This window comes from Eurosta solidaginis, chromosome 4, assembly GCF_040869045.1.
Source record: "Eurosta solidaginis isolate ZX-2024a chromosome 4, ASM4086904v1, whole genome shotgun sequence".
Taxonomy (NCBI): domain Eukaryota; kingdom Metazoa; phylum Arthropoda; class Insecta; order Diptera; family Tephritidae; genus Eurosta; species Eurosta solidaginis.
This window is the reverse complement of record NC_090322.1, coordinates 234,581,625-234,605,269: the sequence shown is the minus strand read 5'-3', so window position 1 is coordinate 234,605,269 and position 23,645 is coordinate 234,581,625. Positions and strand designations below refer to the sequence as shown.

Here is a 23,645-nt window from a genome sequence, read left to right as displayed (position 1 = left end):
TCGAAAAGGCGTCCACCTATAGACCTAATGCCCACTCCCTCTTAAAATGCTCAGCAACACTTTTCGTTTGATACCCATATCGTACAAACATTCTAGAGTCACCCCTGGCCCACCCTAATGGCGATATCTCGAAAGGGCATCCACCTATAGAACTAAGGCCCACTCCCTTTTAAAATACTCAGTAACACCTTTCGTTTGATACCCATATCGTACAAACATTCTAGAGTCACCCTTGGTCCACCTTTATGGCGATATCTCGAAAAGGTGTCCACCAATAGAACTAAGGATTACCCCCTTTTAAAATACTCATTACCACCTTTCATTTGATACCCATATCGTACAAACACATTCTAGAGTCACCCTGGCGCACCCTAATGACGATATCTCGAAAAGGCGTCCACCTATAGACCTCATGCCCACTCCCTCTTCAAATGCTCAGTAACACCTTTCGTTTGATGCCCTTATCGTACAAACATTCTAGAGTCACCCTTGGTCCACCTTTATGGCGATATCTCGAAAAGGTGTCCACCAATAGAACTAAGGATTACCCCCTTTTAAAATACTCATTACCACCTTTCATTTGATACCCATATCGTACAAACACATTCTAGAGTCACCCTTGGTCCACCTTTATGGCGATATCTCGAAAAGGTGTCCACCAATAGAACTAAGGATTACTCCATTTTAAAATACTCATTACCATCTTTCATTTGATACCCATATCATACAAACACATTCTAGAGTCACCCCTGGCCCACCCTAATGGCGGTACCTCGAAAGGGCATCCACCTATGGAACTAAGGCCCACTCCCTTTTAAAATACTCAGTAACACCTTTCGTTTGATACCCATATCGTACAAACATTCTAGAGTCACCCTTGGTCCACCTTTATGGCGATATCTCGAAAAGGTGTCCACCAATAGAACTAAGGATTACCCCCTTTTAAAATACTCATTACCACCTTTCATTTGATACCCATATCGTACAAACACATTCTAGAGTCACCCTTGGTCCACCTTTATGGCGATATCTCGAAAAGGTGTCCACCAATAGAACTAAGGATTACTCCCTTTTAAAATACTCATTACCATCTTTCATTTGATACCCATATCATACAAACACATTCTAGAGTCACCCCTGGCCCACCCTAATGGCGATACCTCGAAAGGGCATCCACCTATGGAACTAAGGCCCACTCCCTTTTAAAATACTCAGTAACACCTTTCGTTTGATACCCATATCGTACAAACATTCTAGAGTCACCCTTGGTCCACCTTTATGGCGATATCTCGAAAAGGTGTCCACCAATAGAACTAAGGATTACCCCCTTTTAAAATACTCATTACCACCTTTCATTTGATACCCATATCGTACAAACACATTCTAGAGTCACCCTGGCGCACCCTAATGACGATATCTCGAAAAGGCGTCCACCTATAGACCTAATGCCCACTCCCTCTTAAAATGCTCAGCAACACTTTTCGTTTGATACCCATATCGTACAAACATTCTAGAGTCACCCCTGGCCCACCCTAATGGCGATATCTCGAAAAGGCGTCCACCTATAGACCTATTCCCACTCCCTCTTAAAATGCTCAGTAACACCTTTCATTTGATTCCCATATCGTACAAACACATTCTAGAGACACCCCTGGTCCACCTTTATGGCGATATCTCGAAACGGCGTCCACCTATGGAACTAAGGATCACTCCTAAGGATACTCATTAACAGCTTTCATTTGATACCCATATCGTACAAACACATTCTAGAGTCACCCCTGGTCCACCTTAATGGCGATATCTCGAAAAGGCGTCCACCGATAGACCTAAGGCCCACTCCCTCTTAAAATGCCCAGTAACACCTTTCATTTGATACCCATATCGTACAAACAAATTCTAGTGTCAGCCCTGGTCCACCTTTATGGCGGTATCCCTAAATGGCGTCCATCCATAGAACTATGGCCTACTCTCTCTTAAAATACTCTTTAATACCTTCCATTTGATACACATGTCATACAACCACATTCCATACCCTAGGTTCATTTTCCTACATGGTGATTTTCCTTATTTTGTCTCCATAGCTCTCAACTGAGTATGTAATGTTCGGTTACACCCGAACTTAGCCTTCCTTACTTGTTTAAATTAGTTTTGATGGTTTTAGATATTTCTACCTGAGAATGCCGGAACACGTTTTTCTTTTATAGATATCAGCTATGCTTTTTTTCGCGAGAATTTCTTTCCATTACAAACGAAAATATATTTTTTGAGAGTGCAACTGTTTCTCTTGAGAATGGCGTTTTAATTTTTGGCAGGTTTCGTTTTTGTCCAGAGATATTATCCATTAAAGTCTATAAGTTTTGCGATATTTTATTCTCACAAAATTTGTTTACAAATTTGAAGTCTACTTTTAGTCACCTTAAGCACATAATCATTGCTTATGAGTGGCTTTAGCGAAACATGCATGCATTGACATAAAGTTGTATTAAACAAATAAATCAAAACAAATTATGACGTTTAAAATCTTCTGAACTAGATCACATGTACAAAATGGCGGATTTGGTAGGAAATGATGCCCTTTTCTTATTCAGAGGGAAATATTTTATCAAGGGAATCGCCAAGCTTACGAAAGAGCAGATAAGAAACCAATTTTCAAAAAAGAAAAAAAATAAGCCAAAAGAAATTAAAGCTTACAACAACTGCAAACATTATAGAATAAAGTCTGCTTCAAAATTTTACATTTAATTGCTTCAATCGTAGAGTTCAAACGCAAATATATTTATCTAAACATATCAAAGGATCATATCCGGAAAAATTAAACAGCGTTTGCAAGCGAAATGACCGAGTAAATCTAGCCGAAAGTCATGTTTTTAATAGCTCTATATTTGTATATCGGCCGGCGTGGTGTGGTAGTAGCGTGCCCCGCCTAGCATACCGAATATCGTGGGCTCAACTCCTGGTCAAAGCAACATCAAAAATTTAGAAAAAAGTTTTTTCAATTAGAAACAAGTTTTTGTAAGCGAAAATTGATCTGCCTTGCAGATGCCATTCGGAGTCGGCATAAAATATGTACATAGGTCCCGTCCCTCCAATTCGTAGGAAAAATTACAAAAGGAGCACGACGAAAATTTTAAGACAAGCTCGACCTGAAATCTCTTCGGCGTTAGCGCGCCTTGCATTTGTTTTTAATATTTGAATATCTCAAAAATCAGAACTAACTCAAAAAGCCAGATTCAGCAAACCGAAGATCTTTAGAAAAATTTTCGCTTGTATCTGGGCCTGAAATTTTCTTAATTTGGTCCAACTCTTTTATTGCAATGTCCTACAAGGCTGAAATAGACCTACATACATCTTTCGGGTATTTATTATCATCTGGAATATTTCTTCCAGGTAAAACAGGGTCAGTTTAACTTGTGGTTTGACGTGGTGGTACATTCTGTTTTTGTTGTTGCTGTAACAGTGATATAAAAAAAAATAAAGATATAGAAGGTAACGTACTGGTGAATAGCTCAGCTACAAAAGGTGTGGCGGCGAACTCCACGCGACTTTGAAAATATGAGAAGATAAAAAAATACGTAGGTTTCGGAATCTTTGCTTTTCTCGGGCGATATAAAAGCCTCCTGTCATGGAGACTCTGTTGGTTCTGTATGGGAAACTGCTGAGTACTTGGAATCTAATACATAAAAAGTGGGTATTAGCTCAGACTCTTTTTTTTAAGTAAAAATGGTTTGTATGTTGTTGCTACAAAACAAAATACCCTGCTCTTACTCAAAAGTTTGATTGTGAGCAATTACGGGCTGTTTATGCATGACCCCCATTGTCTGCGATAAGAATGCTATCGCCAGAAACGGAGGAGAGCTATGGGCACACTTTGACAAAAATAAAATATCTTAAACTCTCTTAGCCCTAGCCCGACCTCGAATAAGTGAAAAATAACAAACATAAGTCGGAAAGCAGTCCACAAGCATCTTTCATTATATTCTAGCAAACCCCCCTATGCCATCCATTGTAATCTTTTCACCTTTTCCTAAGACTTGCTATGTCTAGTTCGTTTTATTAGGCCATATAGAGTTCTATCGTATCGATAATAATTTCTTACAAGTAATGGACTAAACGAAAAATGATACTGAAGATGGCACAAGTCCAAAACCGGCTTGTCTCTAAACCAAATTTGGCAAGTGATGACGAAAAATCATTTCAATCTGAAACGAAATGGACTATCTACATAGCGGCCAATTTCCTTATTAGCTCTCTTATCCGAAAACTCTAGCACTAAATTCGAGTGATTCGTTAAAAAGTAACTTTATCGCATTCCATTTGCCTAATACTTATGTACTTTATTTCCGCCGGCTTTTCTATGAGATAACCCTTTTTGCAATTAGTGAATCATGTTTCGAGAGGGAATGGGAGAAGGAAGAGGGCAAGGGACGGAAGAGCATAGGGAAGAGAGAGAGGTATATTGACAGGCGAAACAAGAAATAAATGGAATGAAAATAGAAGAGGAGAAGGTAGGAAAAGAGGAAGAAGTGGTAAAAAGAGTGGTGACAGGAAGTAGAACTTGGTACACTCTGCAAGGTGAGTAATATAAACTTCTTGAATTTGTTTCATTTTATATAGGTGACCGAAAGATCGGAGACAGCCAAACGATTTTATCTTGGTTTTGCCAAAACTGTGAACAAAACTGCAACGAAAGAGAAATCGAAACCAAAGCATTATTTGGAACGATTTATTTCTTTAAAGAACTTTGTTCCCAAGTTTAATTAAACCGAATTTCTCGTCGTTTTCTTTGCCAGTAACATTTCTTAACTTTTTCTTTGCAGAAAACATTTAAGTTTATAACTTTCTTTAACTCATCATCGCACTCTTTTATTATACTTTATAATCATACCTTTTTAAGCTTTAAATCTTTTTATTGCAAGTCAATAGTGAAAGCAGAAAACTTCGTTTCTAACTTTAACAAAGTTCTCTACACAACAAGTACATGTAATGTAATTAAGCATTGTAAGTACACATTAGTATGTATGAGCAGGCGTCTCAGCACCTAAAAGTGTGTTTAAATTATACGCCTTCCTAAATCAGTTCAGTTTGCAGCTTCCGTTTACTTTGCTTTATCTCCAAAGCAGTGTATTTTTTACAAGGCTACAACATCCTTTGAAGTTGTAATAATCTCATAGATAGTAACACCAAAGAGTATGCTTTCCATTTTGTACACTGTTACACAAAACCTGATTGATTTGATTTGATTTTTATTTAACACAAAACTTCATCATCCATATATTTTACATTAGTGTTAACTGATTCGATTTGACAGTGTGATTAACTCCCTCTAAACAGCACCAAAAAGTATGCTTCAAATTTGCTAAATGCAAACTTTTACATGAGCAACTTTTCGAAGCAACTTTACTCCCGAAGCACATAGTTTTGCCATAAATTTTTGAATTTTTACCTCATTTGAGCTTTTATGCAGTTATTAGTGGTACCTGTTGCAGGACCAAAAATTATGCTTCAAAATTTAAAAAAATTGCTTCACATATTTAAGTTTATTTTTTGTCACTTCCTTTTATAGCTCAAACTTAAACTTGCTTAATTGAAAGCTCTGAAATTTTTCTTCATAACGACATAAACTCCCGAAAGTATGCTTGATATTTACACGCACATTTTGAATAACCAAGAAAGCACTTAATTATTTTGGATTTTTCTAACTTTTCTACTTTATTAATTTCGAATTTTCACATTACCTCTATTAAGACTACGCTCCAGATTAGCTATGTTTTGTTCGATGTCAAGGAGCATCTGTTGATCATCGTCCAAACTTTGACTGCTAAAGCTAATATTTTGTTGCTCCTGTATGGGTCGTACCAGATTGGTCGGTTCAAAATTGCCAGCAGCATCGTCGGGTGATGTGTATCTCGCTTCGAATACAATAAGTGCCTGCGTATGAAAAAAAATACGAAGATGAGCAAAAGAAATTAAGCTAAGAGCTTATAATGTAACAAAGAGAGCAGCGGCAAGGAAAACGAAGAGAATTAGCAAAAATGTGCGTTGGCGCTAGTGATGTCCTTTAGTTTGGCGCGCAATTTTTACTCCATATTTTCCTAAATAAACAAATGTTGAAGGACGTAATAATCGGGTGGTGGCGTTTGTAACGAAGAATATTTTACTCTATCAATTCCCGGCTATTATTACCTGGCCAACGAGCGTTTGGTGGTATAACTTCACAAACACCTTTACAAATGTTTGTAATATATGTGTTGTTGCCACTTTGTTATGTTTAAAGCCTTACGTGATTTTCATTAAGGATTCATTCAATTTTTTCAAAATTTGGTGGGTGCCAGGTGCAAATTAGTTCACTGAAACCAACTTTCATCTCCAAAAGAGCTGATGAAGCTTCATTGTGATGGTGAGACTCATATTGAATATATACGCGGTTTGAGTTTGATCAACCTCAAAATTTTTGGCAAAAATGCAGAGATATACTTCTCGTTGTGAAAGGCAAGTAAAGACACATATTTTATAAATTTTTATTTGCCGGCTTGAGGTCTGATATTTTGGAAAATAAAACACAGATGTTTTAAATTTTTACCAATATATTTCGGTTATGCACGATAGCCGTCCTCAGGGTGAACTATAAACAAACAGAACACAAAATAACATATAATTTACATCAAACAACAATTAACAATTATTAACAAAACTTCTTAAACATTGAAATCATACATTTTTGACACGTCTTTCCCTTTGTACGTGGAGTTGTTAACTATTTTTGTTTTTTATTAGATGCCTATAGGAGAGCGCGCTGTTTGCTACATCTGTTTTGTAGTTAATTCTTGTGTTAGTTGGTGTGTTTAGTATATGTAGCATTTCCAGTGTGAATCTCTTTCCATATTGTTGTTCTTGTTGAAGTACTATTGTTTTTTCGGAATTCGGGCAGTGCTTTCTCGTTGCACAATGGGTCATAAGTGCGGTTTTTTGGTTATTTATATTTAAATCATTACAATATTTAAAATCTGATTTATGTTGTGCTAATCGGGTCTTTAATTTAGATTTAGTTGTTCCAACATATACTTTGTTGCATAATTCTTTGTCGTTTCCTTTACACGGGATTTGATATATAATGTTGCTTTTTTCCATTTGCGGTATTTTCGATTTCGTTTGGTTAAACATACTTTTTAAAGTGCTCATAGGTTTGTGTGCTATTTTAATATCTTCTTTATTATAGATGTCAGATGTTGATAGGTGCTCAGATAATTTAGGTACATAAGTTAACGACTTGAATATTTTCAGGTTTTCCTCTCTACGTTGACTGTTTGGTGATTTATATCTTTTGAAAAGAGTTTTTATAATTTTATCAGGACAATCATTGGCTTTTAACAATATCTTTATTTCATTATTTAATATTTTTGTCAAAAGAATTTAGTGCGTCAAGTATGTTTTGTACCTCGTTTTCATTGATTATTGCAAAAAGATCGTCCACGTATTTAGTTAATAATCTTGGTTTTCATGCTAATTTGTTCATCGCATTGTCCAACAGTTCTTCCATTACAATATCTGCAATTATTGGGGAGGTTGATGATCCCATCGCTAATCCTTTTAGTTGTGTATATATTGTTTCATTATATTTAAAATACCGATTATCTTTAATGCAGAACTTTAATATTTCTATGAACATTTTCTTAGGTATTTTCGTATATTTTTCTATTGTTGTCCACTTATTTCTTATTATGTCAAGTGCTAGATGTGTCGGTATACTAGGGAACAATGAAACTGCGTCAAAGGATATCATCTTTCCATCGCCATAAATATAAGAGTTATTTATCTTTTCTTTAAAGTCTTGTGTGTTCTTTATATTATATAATGAACTGGTGGTGACGTTTTTTAAAATATCTGCATATCGGTCTTAATGGTGTTCCTTCCTTGTGGATTTTCGGCAATCCATATATCCGTGGTGGTACTTCCGTTGTAGTCGTAAGTTTATTTCTATCTGCCTTCGAAATTGATTCCATTTTAAAAAGTTTATCTACAAGACTATTATTTTTATTTTGTAATTTTAAAGTGGGATCTTGTCCCTGAATTCTATACATCGTCAGGTCATTTAATATTTCATCCATTTTATTGTTATAGTCACTGAGTTCCATTGCTACCGTTTTGTTTCCCTTGTCAGAAGTTAAAATACGAATCTTGTCATTTTTATTTAGAAATTTACGTGTCCGCCCCACTGTATCTAGTATTGCACGATCTATTGCACTTTGCCGTGTTGTTGTTGTATGATCTTTTATCAATATTGCTAATTTGCAACATCTGTGTTTTATTTTCCAAAATATCAGACCTCAAGCCGGCAAATAAAAATTTATGAAATAGAAAGGTCGCTATACTAAATTGACACATATTTTATTTTACTTAATTTAATTTTTTTTATTTTACCTAAGTTTATTAAATTTAGTTTTAATTTACTTCAATTTTGTTTTATGTTGTTTTATTTTACTTTATTTTATTTTATTTTATTTTATTTTATTTTACTTTTTTTATTTTATTATATTATTTTACTTTATTTCATTTTCTTATTTTTTTGTAATTTTATTTTAGTTTACTTTATTCTGTTTTATTTTATGAAGTGTTAAATTGGGCCAAATTTCTTTTAACTTTTTCTGTTGCATAGAGAGCTGCTTCGGCCGCTTTTTTATTTTATTTTATTTTACTTTATTTAATTTTTTTGTTTTATTTTATTTTCTAATTTTTTTTTACTTTATTAATTTTTTTGTTTAATGTTTTATTTTCATAGGCCTTTAGTTCGAATTCAAACAAAAATTGCTTTATCACAAAATTTTTGTATTATAATAATATAGTGTTAAATTATTCAAATTAATTTAATTTTATTTTATTGTACTTTGTATTATTTTATGTACATAATTTTTTTATTTTACTTTATTTCGTTTTATTTTATTTTATCTTACTTAATTTTTTTCATTTTATTTCATTTTGTATTATTTTATTTTATTTTATTTTGTTTTATTTTTACTTGTTTCCTTAATTTTGTTTGATCTTATTTTATTCTATCATTCTATGCTATTCGTTTTTATTTTATTTTATTTATTGCTATTTTATTTTATTTTATTTTGTTTTATCTTATATTATTTTATTTTATTTTACTTCATTTAATTTTCTTTTATTTTATTTTGTTTTATTTCATATTATTTTATTTTATTTTATTTTACTTTATTTCCTTTTGTTATTTTTTTGGAATTCTATTTTTTTTTATTTTACATTATTTTATTTTAGTTTACTTTGCTTTGCTTTATTTTATTTTACTTTATTTTATTTTATTTTATGTATTTAATTAGCGAGCTTTGCTCATATTGCTTTTTACAATGGTTTTTGTTATTGATATTAGAGAAAAATTGTAAGTTTACAAACGGCGATGGTTACTAGGACATGTTTCTAAATTTCACTTCTTCATCAGCTAGGAGCTGAGCATTGAACTCTAATCTCCAACATTCATATCAGTGCAAAGGCAGATGCCTTTAGCTGCTCAGCCATATGAATGTCCCGTTGTTCGCTGTACAATTTGTCTCTAAGAATTCTATTTATTTTATTTAATTTTATTTTGTTATACTATTTTACTTTATATCCGTTTGTTATTTTTTGTAATTTTATTTTATTTCAGTTTACTTTATTTTGCTTTATTTTACTTGATTTTAGTTTACTTTATTTTATATATATTTTTTTTTATTTTATTAATTTTTTTGTATAATGATATTTTTTCCATAGGGCTTGATTTAAATTATTTTATTCGGTCCTATTTTTTTTTATTATTTTTTGTTTATTTTTTTATATTAAACTTCCTATTTTACATTTTAAGTTCTTTCGCATAACGACTTTTGGGGTTCAAAAGTTTATTAGATGTGGCAATACTGCAGGTATGTAAATAAATGTATATATGTATATGACTCCCATTTACCAGGCAGCTCGGCTTACAAGGAAAAATATTTGTGCCGGTTACCTTGATACGGAAGTTGAATATCATGAGCATGGCAAGTCTTTGTCGACATTCAGCATTATGCTCGTTAAGCCATTTATGTAGATAATTATGTACTTCTGGATATTTATGTATGTACGTTCGTTCTGGCTACAATTATCCTTGTGTATTCGGGTATGGGGTGTAATGTAGCCATGTTTTTAATACATTTTAAGGCCATTTGCAACAGGTTGAATTATACTAAGAGGCACACATACACACTGCTACTTGCACCCCGCAGAAAAATTGGGGATAACCACTCAAAATTACAGTTTTGCCGTAGAAGTTTCTTGACTTCCTTCAAAATAATTGTTCCTGCCTGCCGTATTCCTAACCGGCAATTGACTGCTAATAAATAACACTTCCCTTAACCTTGCAATCATAACTACATACATAACAAACAAAAACAATTTCATAAAAAATAAACGCCTTTCATTTGAGTATACAAAAAGTTGAAATGATATTTATTTGTTTTGTTTACATTGCTTTATGTGTGCTATTTTTTGCTTCACCTCCTTCGGGCATTCCAAGAAATTGCTATGTACATTGCATGCATGCGTACAATTAGTTTCACAGTAAAATTTTTCAAAGAGTATTTTAGCTCATAACTTCTCTTTTGCTTTATATAACACTCTTAGCTCATGCTTAATTCATCCTAAAACTTGCTCTCAACAGGAAGTAACGAGTTGCTGCCGACAATGTCAAAAAACATGCAACATGTGCCGCCACGTATGTGAGTACATCCGTCGTTTTATGGTTGCCGCTGATGTGTGTATGTGTGTACACATTGCCTAAAGTCAAACCAACTAGTTGTAAATTGCCTTGCAACAGTTAGAATTCATGAGTCTAATAACAAAGCCATTTGTATTTCGCCACATGGGCAACAGGCATTTTTGACATAGTACGCTAGTTTTTCATATCTGAAGACCTTGGTTTTTAATTTTTGTACAAATCGCTGGGACGGAATCCATATGTTTATGTAGACTTCGTACGCTATCTGCAAATAGATGAATTTTCTGTATGTATGAGTTAATCGGGGATTGCCCGTATTGCTTTAAATGTATGAAAACATTTATTTCAAGCAATTTTTAATTTTTATAATTTATTTAATAATTTGGGGAAAATGTAAACAACGTGACATCAGGACGGACAAGGCGACCGCTGTTTCGATTATACCTTGTAAATCTCTTCAAAGCCTTTTCTCCCGTGAGTGGGATTCGAACCCGCACTCCTACGATGGTTGAAGTGTTACAAACGCATTCAGCTACGTCATGCCTTAGTTGTTGTAAAGTTTTTCCCAATTGCCTTGGGCTTTGAAGAGATTTACAAGGTATAATCGAAACAGCTGTCGCCTTGTCCGTCCTGATGTCACGTTGTTTAAATTTTTCCCAAATTATTAAATAGATGAATTTTCGTTGAGTAGTTATTCAAGGCAGAAATACATTCGATGTGGCTTACCAAACTATTGTCGAGGGGCGACCCTACTTCGAAATTGTTTTCTAACTTAAAAACTTCTTTCTTTCTTTGGCGTAGTAGGTGAGCATGATACCGTCACATCACCACAGTAAGAGGACTATGAAATGAAAATGTAAGGTAAGGCAATTAAAGGAAAGTAGAGGAAAGGGAAGGACAGGAAAGAAAAGAAAAAAAGGAAGAAAAGAGAGGAAAGGAAAGAAAAGGAAAGGAGAGCAAAGGAAAGCAAAGGAAAGGAAATGGAAGGAAAGGAAAGGAGAGGAACGGCAAGGAAAGGAAACTAAATGAAAGGAAAGGAAAGGAAAATAAGGGAAAGGAAAGCAAAGAAAAGGAAAAGTTTGTTATCTACATCTACAAGGCATAGACGAGTTATCGCTATGTGTATGTATAGAAAAGTTATCCAGATGTTATAAAAAAGTAATCAATTTGTTATCGAAAGTTGTACCGAGATGTTACAAATTTTGCAATCGTCGTATTAACGATTTGCTATCGAAAAGTCGCCAATTTGTTTAAAAAAAGTATCGATCTGTCGAAAAAGTCAAAATGTTTTTGATTTGTTGTCGAAATTTTATCTATTATTTGCTATTGAAAAATTATATATTTGTTATCAAAGTGTTATCAATTTGTTATTGGCTGTTATCGGCTTGGTGTCGAATAATTATTGATTAGCTACCGAAAATTTATCGATTTTTTATAGAAAAGTTATCGATTTGTTATTAAAAAATTATCTATTGTTAACGACGACTTATCGGTTCGTTATTAAACAGATACCGATAAAACTTATATATAAAATTTATGACACATCTGCAGCCCGTCGATAACAAGCGATAATAATCAATAATGAATAATTCTCTATTCATACTAAGCCGATAATAAAACAATAACTTGTCGGCATCGATTGTTACCAATAAGACGCAAAAATGAGGTTCGTCTTACAAAGTCCGAAAGTATTTGTTACCTTTGTTGTGGTTTAACTTCAACCCCTAGGCAAGCTCTAGGTAAAGGGTTTCTATTCTAAGAAGTTGCAGGTAGAAAGAAAACGGCAAATGGAGTCAGACAATAGAAATGCTGTAAAAGAAATAAAGAGGAGACGAAAAAAAGGGATATGAAGAAATAATAGAGGAAGAATAAGTTGAGCAATGGAAATTAGCAGAAGAGGAGGGAGATAAAATATTGGTCTGAGTGTTTTAAAATGAATGGAAAATATGCAGGTAGGGCTCGTATGACAATATAACATTTTTTCCGAATTCAATGCAAGGCCAGAACAATAATTTTTATTATAATTTTTCTATAATTGAAAAATTGCTTCAAGATAGAGAATTTTTCACACACCTGTCAAAGCTACGCAGACAGATCAATTTCGAAGGTTACTAAGCCCGCTTAAAATTTTTTAATTAAATTATTTATTGAAGAAATTGTATATACACTGATATTTTTGGGTATTTAGAAAATAAATTTTTAAATATTCAAAATGTTTAAAAGTTTTAATAAATTGCTTCAAACATTTCGCAAATCGCTTTATCGTCACAATACTCAAGAGTAATTAAACTTAGATCTTAAAATCCAGCAAAACAACTTCCCTCAGCACTGGTTGATATTTATTTCAATCAACCAAAATTCTACCAATTTTTTTTTACGATACGCGAATTAAATATTACCGGAGTTACAGGTTCGGAATTGGGGTGAAAAACTGAGTCTTATATAGGCGGAGCCACGCCCATTGTTTTAAACTTTGAATCGATGTTGCTAGTTAGTCCAAATACAATACTTAAACGAATTCGTTTCATTAATATCTAATCCGTCGCCTTAACTCAGAAATAGATTAGACCACGAAAAAGTATTTCAGGCTGGACCTGTGGAAAATTTCAGGATGTTCAACTTCGAACTGAGCGCGAAACTCGATCAAGACATAGAATGTGAAAGTGCCGTTCCTTTGCACTTACATATGAAAATCAAAATATTCCATATGAATTTTTTTATATGTGAGGGCATACAGGGTGCTTTAAATTTTTTTTTATATTCGAAGTGTAAATTTGTATCTGTGCCTCTGTGCCTATGATTCGGCGCAAAACAAAAGCAAAAGTGTTTTAAGTGTATAAGGGTTGAAAAAATAATAACTATTATCATAAAAATTATTGTTCTGGCCTTGAGCTCGAATCGAACCTGGAATCCTTTATCAATAGGCCGATAAAACAAAAAACAATTTTGTAACATTTGTTGTTGCCGTTCATCTTCAAGATTGAATGCACCATTTTTGTTATTTGAAATAACCTTTTTGCACCAAAAAAACCAATTACTTTTGTTTCGGTTAACTACTTAATTCACTTAAACAGTCTATGTAGGTTTAATCGACCACTCAAAGACAAAATGCTAAAGACAATCGTCGGTGATAAAATCGACATATTGTATGTATGTACTTATGTATAGGAGAGCTCTTGATTTTATTACTTATCTAATTTCTTCTTTCATTGTTCACTTATCTGTTTATACTCAGCTGAGCAGGGCTCACAGACTATATTAACTTTGTTCGCATAACGGTAATCCGTAACGGCATAAACTAATCCAGATAGATATAGACTTCTATATATCAAAATGATCTGGGCGAAAAAAGAAATTCAGTTAGCCACGTCCGTCCGTCCGTCCATCCGTCCCTAAACACGATAAATTGAGTAAATTTTGAGGTATCTTGATGAAATTTGGTATGTAAGTTCCTGGGCACTCATCTCAGATCGCTATTTAAAATGAACGAAATCGGACTATAACCACTTTTTCGATATCGAAAGTTTCGAAAAACCGAAAAAGTGCGATAATTCATTACCAGAGACGGCTAAATCAATAAAACTTGGTAGGTGCGTTGACCTTATGACGCGAAATAGAAAATTAGTAAAATTTTGGACAATGGGCGTGGCACCGCCCACTTTTAAAAGAAGTTAATTTAAAAGTTTTGCAAGCTGTAATTTCGCAGTCGTTGAAGATATCATGATGAAATTTGGCAGGCACGTTACTCCTATTACTATATGTATGCTGAATAAAAATTGGCAAAATCGGAAGACGAACACGCCCACTTTAAACAAACTTTTTTAAATTCAAATTTTAACAAAAAATTTAATATCTTTACAGTATATAAGTAGATTATATCAACATTCAACTCCAGTAATGGTGCAACAAAATACAAAAATAAAAGAAAATTTCAAAATGGGTGTGGTTCCGCCCTTTTTCATTTAATTCGTCTAGAATAATTTTAATGCCATAAGTCGAACAAAAATAGATTCTTTGACGATAACTGTTTTCCGTGAAAATGGGCGAAATCGGTTGGGGCCACGTCCAGTTTTTATACACAGTAAACCGTCTGTCCTTCCGCTTGGCCGTTAACATGATAACTTGTACAAAAATCGATATATCTTCACTGAACTTAGTTCACCCCTGGTCCACCTTTATGACGATATCTCGAAAAGGCGTCCCACTCCCTTTTAAAATACTCTTTAATACCTTCCATTTGAAACTCGTGCCATTCAAACACATTCCAGGGTTACCCTAGGTTCATTTTGCTAAATGGTCATTTTCCCCTATTTTGTCTCCAAAGCTCTCAGCTGTAGTATGTAATGTTCGGTTACACCCGAACTTAGCCTTCCTTACTTGTTTGTGTCCAATTCACCACTTACAAATGGATCAAAACTGATACTTCTTTTATTATTTGTTGACTTTATTCTTTCCATTGTAGTCCCTTGAATTGTTTATCAAAACGTTGCCATCAGCAAAAGACAATTTACCTGTACGTTTGAGTTGTCTATCAGTAACGATTGAATGTTGTTTTATCTTTAGTGTTGTTATTTTATTTGAATTATCAATGATTTTTTTGTTTGGTTGTTTGGTATAGCGGAACGGGAATTAATATACACGTGTATTAAAGTGGGGAATTATCATTGTTAGAAAGTAATAAGAAAGTTTTTTCATTCAAAATTTTGTACATCTTCTATAACTACAGGTTGAATGGCTACCTCCTATGCCGCGCGGGACAATTGGCAGATACACTTGTACCAACAGCTGCTAAGTCTGAGCTATGTACTCAATGTAATCAATCAAGGGCTGCCACTATCTCAGAAGAACTAACGAGGGTACCAGTTAAAAATGCGTGAGGAGGGTGGTTGCAACTTCGTAGGTAACCGAACATTACATACTCAGCTTTGGAGACAAATGTTGGAGTTGAATGTTGACATAATTTACTTATGTATATACTGTAAAGATATTCAGTTTTTTGTTAAAATTTGACTTTTAATTTTTTTTAAGTGGGTGTGTTCGCCATCCGATTTAGCAAATTTTTTTTCAGGACAAATATAGTAATACGAGTAATATTCCTGTCAAATTGCATCATGATATTGTGGCGAATTTTCAAATCACTAAATAAAGGCACAACAACAAAAACCTTAAATCAAGCTACATAAACACATTAATTATCATTTACCCACATCCATACAAGGCAACGAATAAATAACTCACACACAGATGTATTCATCAGCCGAAGTAGTACTCACGCATACACCCGCATATGGCTATAATATAGACATAAACTAAAAATATACACGTACATATATACCTAATAACCAAGCAAGAGATACAATTGTTCTGGAATACAGCGTCGCTAAATGGCTAGAACTTCGGAGAAATGGATGAACGAGAAAACAGAGATTATAAAAGCAGCGCAAGCTGAGACATGGCTAATCAGTTTTGATTTAAGCACACTTTTGGTTGTGAAGTTAAGTGTTATCGTGAAGTACTCTCAAAGTAGTCTAATAAAGACAATTTTGCATTATTGAATATTTGAGTTATTTATTCAACAGTTTAGCGATTCGAACGGTAGCAGAAGGTTTGGAATAAGTAAAATTTCACTAAATTCGTAACAATATCTTCAACAACTGCCAAATTACAGCTTGCAAAACTTTTAAATTACCTTCTTTTAAAAGTGGGCGGTGCCACGCCCATTGTTCATAATTTTACTAATTTTCTATTCTGCGTCATAAGGTCAACCCATCTGCCAAGTTTCATCGCTTTATCCGTCTTTGGTAATGAATTATCGTACTTTTTCGGTTTTTCGAAATTTTCGATATCGAAAAAGTCCGATTTCGTTCATTTTAAATAGCGATCTGAGATGAGTGCCCAGGAACTTACATACGAAATTTCATTGAGATACCTCAAAATTTACTCAAGTTATGGTGTTTATGGACAGACAGACGAACGGACGGACGGACCTGGCTAAATGAATTTCTTTTTTCGCCCAGATCATTTTGATATATAGAAATCTATATCTATCTCGATTAGTTTATGCCGTTATGGGCTACCGTTATGCGAACAAAATTAATATACTCTGTGAGCTCTGCTCAGCTGAGTATAATTAAAAGGGGCACGACGCAAATTGGAAGAACAGTTCCGCCTAAAATCTCCTCGGTGGCTATAGCGATAGCATTTATTTATTTATAGACTAGTAATAGACCAGTAGCCGAATTCACCAGTTTTTAACTTTCCGACGTGTGGAAATTTCAACTAAAGATTTTTCACTTCACATAACGACTATGCTATTCACTAACTCAATTTCCACAGCTCTAACTTTATGACGATTTTACTAAGTTTAAATGGAAGAAAAGTGGCTTAGCAGCTAATGCCCTTTTAAAAATTAAAATATTCCTATATTATTTACCGACAATGGTAAATCATCAGATAAAATAATATATTGGCGATTTACGTTAAAAATTACAGAATTCCAGTGCAATTACTGAGGTGTAACAAATTTGCTATAGACAAAAAAGGGTTAACGATAAGTAATCGATATTTTATCGGCGAGTTAATGGTTTGATATCGCAAAGGTTTCGTTATGTTATCAAAAAAATATCGATTTGCTATTGCAATGTTAACAATTTGTTACCGGGATGTTACCAATTTGATATCAGTGTACTATCGATATTTTAGCGATCGACTTTTATTTTTATCTAATGGCTAACAAATTGTTAGCAAAAAATTATCGAGAAATTATCTAAATGCTTTCAAAAAATGTTCTATCTGTTCTCGATTTTTTATCGGAGTTGGTAGAGCACATTCAGTATTCGTGTCCTGCGCTCGCCAGATCAAGGCTCCAGCTATTACGGACGGCAGAGTTCTCAGATCTCGAGGCAGCAATTTCAGTAGGTCCTAGAAAACTTCTAGTATTTGAAAAGACGAGGGAGTTATTCTATAACATATGTCCTGGCACCTGATTGGGGTTCTTATCTTTGGTTGTCAAACGAATTTTGGTAACACTATGAACACATTCAGTCTATATGAGGTCTTTAATGATTGGCAGGTCACCTAACCTACAACTTACCAGTTGGTTATCGGCGTGTTATCGAGTCGGTATTAAAAATTTGTCGATTTTTTATCAAAAAGTTATAAAAAAATAATCGATTTCATATTTAAAGGATATATATTTCCTATTTGAGTGATACCAATTTTTCAAAAGCCCAGTCGTAGGTGGTTCTGAAATAATCGCTGTCTTTGATTTGCTAATTTAATTACATATTATTCACATCAAAGCACTGTTGATTTAAGAATGGCAGCCAATTGTCCTAGTACTAGTTGGGAGGTAATTATTGAATAAGCATTGCGAATTTGCTGCTTTTATCTGCAGGGAAGTGTCGCCTATTGCCTAGTTATAGAATGTTGCAAAAGTAATTTTTCTTCATGTTTATGTATGTATGAATGTATATTTCAAATATGAGACACTCAGCTTTCGTTTAATTAATTCTACTAATAGAGTCATCACTAGAAGTCTGCTCATAATAGACTTAATTATTGCATATGAAAGCAAAGTCATTACCCCATTCTATTTTCCATGTGAGAGAGTTTAATGACAATTTCCAGTACACAGAAAAGTAAGCAGATCCTTCATAAGCAATGTGACTTAATTACTTTGGCGAATAGTAGATACATCAGACCATACGAGTATATGGAGAAGAGTTGAATTTGTTTGGTTTTTACAATTGTTTAATGTACAATGTGCATCCCCATCTGCATGTTTATATGTAGGTATAATATAGTTACTTACTTACTTAATTGGCGCTTAACCGTCTAAACGGTTATGGCCGTCCAACAAGGCGCACCAGTCGCTCCTTCGCTCCGCCAACCAGCGCCAATTGGTCACACTAAGGGAGTATAATCGTTTTCCACCTGGTTCTTCCAACGGAGTGGGGGCCGCCCTCTACCTCTGCTTCCATAGGCGGGTTCCGATAGAAACATTTTCTTGGCCGGAGCATCATCTTTCATTCATTTTCTTCTACTTAATATAGTAGGTGTCACACCCATTTTACAAAGTTTTTTCTAAAGTTATATTTTGTGTCAATAAACCAATCCAATTACCATGTTTCATCTCTTTTTTCATATTTGGTACAGAATTATGGCATTTTTTTCTTTTTTCGTAATTTTCGAAATCGGAAAAGTGGGCGTGGTCATAGTCGGATTTCGGCCATATTTTATACCGAGATAAAGTGACTTCAGATAAGTACGTGAACTAAGTTTATCGTTATATCGTTTTTTGCGCAAGTTATCGTGTTAACGGCCGAGCGGAAGGACAGACACAGAAAGCAATTATCGTCATAGAATCTATGTCCCTACCAAATTTCACAAGGATTGGTAGATTTTTGTTCCACTTATGGCATTAAAAGTATTCTAGACGAATTAAATGAAAAAGGGCGGAGTTACGCCCATTTTGAAATTTTCTTTTATCTTTGTATTTTGTTGCACCATATCATTACTGGATTCGAATGTTGACATAATTTACTTTTATACTGTAAAGATATTAAATTTTTTGTTAAAATTTGACTTAAAAAAATAGTAATAGGAGTAACGTGCCTACCAAATTTCATCATTATATCTTCAACGACTGCCAAATTACAGCTTGCAAAACTTTTAAATTATCTTCTTTTAAAAGTGGGCGGTGCCACGCCCATTGTCCAAAATGTTTCTACTTTTCTATTTTTCATCATAAGGTCAACGCACCTACCTAGTTTCATCGCTTTATCCGTCTTTGGTAATGAATTATCGCACTTTTTCGGTTTTTCGAAATTTTCGATATCGAAAAAGTGGGCGTGGTTATAGTCCGATTTCGTTCATTTTAAATAGCGATCTGAGATGAGCGCCCAGGAATCTACATGCCAAATTTCATCAAGATACCTTAAAATTTACACAAGTTATCGTGTTTACAGACGGACGGACGGACATGGCTAAATGAATTACTTTTTTCGCCCAGATCATTTTGATATATAGAAGTCTATATCTATCTCGATTAGTTTATGCCGTTACGGATTACCGTTATGCGAACAAAGTTAATATACTCTGTGAGCTCTGCTCAGCTGAGTATAAAAAAACGAATATTGAAGTATTTACTTCATTTTGAAATATTTTTTCTTTAGCTTGTTGTGTTTTTTATACTCAGTTGAGCAGAGCTCACAGAGTATATTAAGTTTGATTGGATAACGGTTGGTTGTACATATATAAAGGAATCGAGATAGATACAGACTTCCATATATCAAAATAATCAGGATCGAAAAAAAATTTGATTGAGCCATGTCCGTCCGTCCGTCCGTCCGTCCGTCCGTCCGTCCGTCCGTCCGTCCGTTAACACGATAACTTGAGTAAATTTTGAGGTATCTTGATGAAATTTGGTATGTAGGTTCCTGAGCACTCATCTCAGATCGCTATTTAAAATGAACGATATCGGACTATAACCACGCCCACTTTTTCGATATCGAAAATTTCGAAAAACAGAAAAAGTGCGATAATTCATTACAAAAGACCAATAAAGCGACGAAACTTGGTATATGAGTTGAACTTATGACGCAAAATAGAAAATTAGTAAAATTTTGGACAATGGGCGTGGCACCGCCCACTTTTAAAAGAAGGTAATTTAAAACTTTTGCAAGCTGTAATTTGGCAGTCGTTGAAGATATGATGATGAAATTTGGCAGGAACGTTACTCTTATTACTATATGTACGCTTAATAAAAATTAGCAAAATCGGAGAAGGACCACGCCCACTTTTAAAAAAAAAATTTTTTTAAAGTAAAATTTTAACAAAAAATTTAATATCTTTACAGTATATATGTAAATTATGTCAATATTCAACTCCAGAAATGATATGGTGCAATAAAATACAAAAATAAAAGAAAATTTAAAAATGGGTGTGGCTCCGCCCTTTTTCATTTAATTTGTCTAGGATACTTTTAACGCCATAAGTCGAACAAAAATTAACCAATCCTTTTGAAATTTGGTAGGGGCATAGATTTTATGGCGTTAACTGTTTTCTGTGAAAATTGGCGAAATCGGTTGATGCCACGCCCAGTTTTTATACACAGTCGTCCGTCTGTCCTTCCGCATGGCCGTTAACACGATAACTTGAGCAAAAATCGATATATCTTTACTAAACTCAGTTCACGTACTTATCTGAACTCACTTTATCTTGGTATGAAAAATTAACGAAATCCGACTATGACCACGCCCACTTTTTCGATATCGAAAATTACGAAAAATGAAAAAATGCCATAATTCTATACCAAATACGAAAAAGGGGATGAAACATGGTAAGGTAATTGGATTGTTTTATTGACGCGAAATATAACTTTAGAAAAAACTTTATAAAATGGTTGTGACACCTACCATATTAAGTAGAAGAAAATGAAAAAGTTCTGCAGGGCGAAATAAAAAACCCTTAAAATCTTGGCAGGTATTACATATATAAATAAATTAGCGGTATCCAACAGATGATGTTCTGGGTCACCCTGGTCCACATTTTGGGCGATATCTGGAAACCGCCTTCACATATACAACTACCACCACTCCCTTTTAAAACTCTCATTAATACCTTTAATTTGATACCCATATCGTACAAACTCATTCTAGAGTCACCCCTGGCCCACCTTTATGGCGATATTTCGAAAAGGCGAACACCTATAGAACGAAGGTCCACTCCCTTTTAAAAATACTCATTAACACCTTTCATTTGATACCCATATCGTACAAACAAAGTCTAGAGTCACCCCTGGTCCAGAAAGGCCCACTCCCTCTTAAAATACTCATTAACACCTTTCATTTGATATCCATATCGTACAAACGCATTCTAGAGTCACCCCTGGTCCATCTTTATGGCGATACCTCGAAAATGCGTCCACCAATAGAACTAAGGCCCACTCCTTCTTAAAATACTCATTAACTCCTTTCGTTTGATACCCATATTGCACAAACGAATTCTAGAGTCACCCCTGGCCCACCTTTATGGTGATATCTCGAAACGGCGTCCACCTATAGAACTAAGGCCCACTCCCTTTTAAAGTACTCATTAACACCTTTCGTTTGATATCCATATCGTACAAACGCATTCTAGAGTCACCCCTGGTCCATCTTTACGGCGATATCTCGAAAAGGCGTCCATCTATAGAACTTAGGTCCACGCCCTTTTAAAATACTCATTAATACCTTTCATTTGATACCCATATCATACAAACGCATTCTAGAGTCACCCCTGGTCCATCTTTACGGCGATATCTCGAAAAGGCGTCCATCTATAGAACTTAGGTCCACGCCCTTTTAAAATACTCTTTAATGCCTTTCATTTGATACGCATGTCATACAAACACATTCCAGGGTTTCCCTCGGTTCATTTTTCTACATGGTTATTTTCCCTTATGTTGTCACCATAGCTCTCAACTGAGTATGTAATGTTCGGTTACACCCGAACTTAACCTTCCTTACTTGTTTTTTTTTGTTTTTTGTTATTTAAAATTTCACCAGTGCCTTTATTAGTGTTTATTTGCACAAATGTTTCAATTTCAATTAAAGTTTTAGTTGGGTGCCTTACCGATCCTCACGTTGGGACTTATATCTTATTATTAGTCAAAGTTTTAAGATTCTAAATTGTTAATATCAGCTGCCACTTTCTGCAACTAACTATATTTTGCGACAGTTTCCTGATAGCGTCACCCTGATAAGTTATTGTCGTATGTTATATGTACTTACATGTAACATATGATATTATTTTATCCAGTCGACGATATGCAAATGTAAACTTTTGTGTGTGTTTGTTGTTTTGTTATTGTTATGTATGCAAGATCTTTTAATAACTTCAATTTCTTTATTTAATCCTATTAAACATTGTATTTGCGATAGACACATCTTATGACTTTGCCCCCTACATCTACTTACTTTTTGTATGCATGCGGTGAAAGTGGGTGGTTGTTGGTCGGTATAAAGGTATCACCCGCACCAGTTTTATGAAAAACTAGTTCTCACATATTTGTAAAGCCGTGACCAAAGTTTCACGTTGATACTCTACTCGAAGTATTTTTGGCCACCAACTCCATATATGACCGAACAGTGTGCAGTGGTCCCTTTATTTAAATTTTGGTCCTTTTTGGGTTGTAACCAAGATTTTGGTACTTTGGTGTTTCACTGAGGTAAAAATGTACAACACTGCCCACAAAACTTTCCACACCTCCATTAACCCGTATATAATTTAAAATTACCTCATTAAAATGCAGCAGAACAATGGCATTTCACCTAGCAGATAGTTTAGAAAAGTGTTGGATCTTGAGCCAACCCAATTTTCGTTAATTTTTTATGAAACAAGCGGCCAATCAAAAATCTTGCTTTGGTGGCTAGATATTTCGATCGGTTATCAAACACTTTTCGTGATAGATTTTTGACACTATTTGTGCTTAAAAAAAGTTGTTGCGAATGCACTATACTCGCAGATGTGACAACCGACATTAGTGGCGTGGAACAATACTCACTATGTTTCCGTTATACTGAAAAACTGCAGATGGTATAATTTTGAGAGAAGATTTTCTACAGTTCGTCCCGATCGAAGATTGCACTAGTAGAGGATTTGTTTCGTCATTGATAAACATTTCAAATAAGCTGAAGATCAACCTGGAGTTTTTGGTTTCTCAAGGATACGACGGTGTAGCTGCATTGAGTGGAGAATGGAATGGTTGTGCTGCTGCAGTGATGGAGAAGTATCCGTCTGCACACTTTATTTATATTGCGCAAGCCATTCCTTGAATTCGGCGGTGAGTGAAGTGTGCTCCATTTTTCTCATAAGAAACTGTCTTGGGACCATAAAGCAGATAATTTCTTTCTTCAGACCT

The 23,645-nt window shown here is 34.4% G+C and overlaps 1 protein-coding gene across 6 annotated transcripts in view; it reads right to left on the bottom strand.

The window, feature by feature from the left end:
- The window catches only part of LOC137251077 (otoferlin-like), a 635,511-nt gene that overhangs the window by 364,240 nt on the left and 247,626 nt on the right, over positions 1-23,645 (bottom strand). For all 6 annotated transcript variants that reach the window (XM_067785043.1, XM_067785044.1, XM_067785045.1 and 3 more), the window contains one exon: positions 5,736-5,928. In XM_067785043.1, coding sequence (XP_067641144.1) covers positions 5,736-5,928 — 193 coding nt within the window. The remainder of the gene's footprint in view (positions 1-5,735; positions 5,929-23,645) is intronic.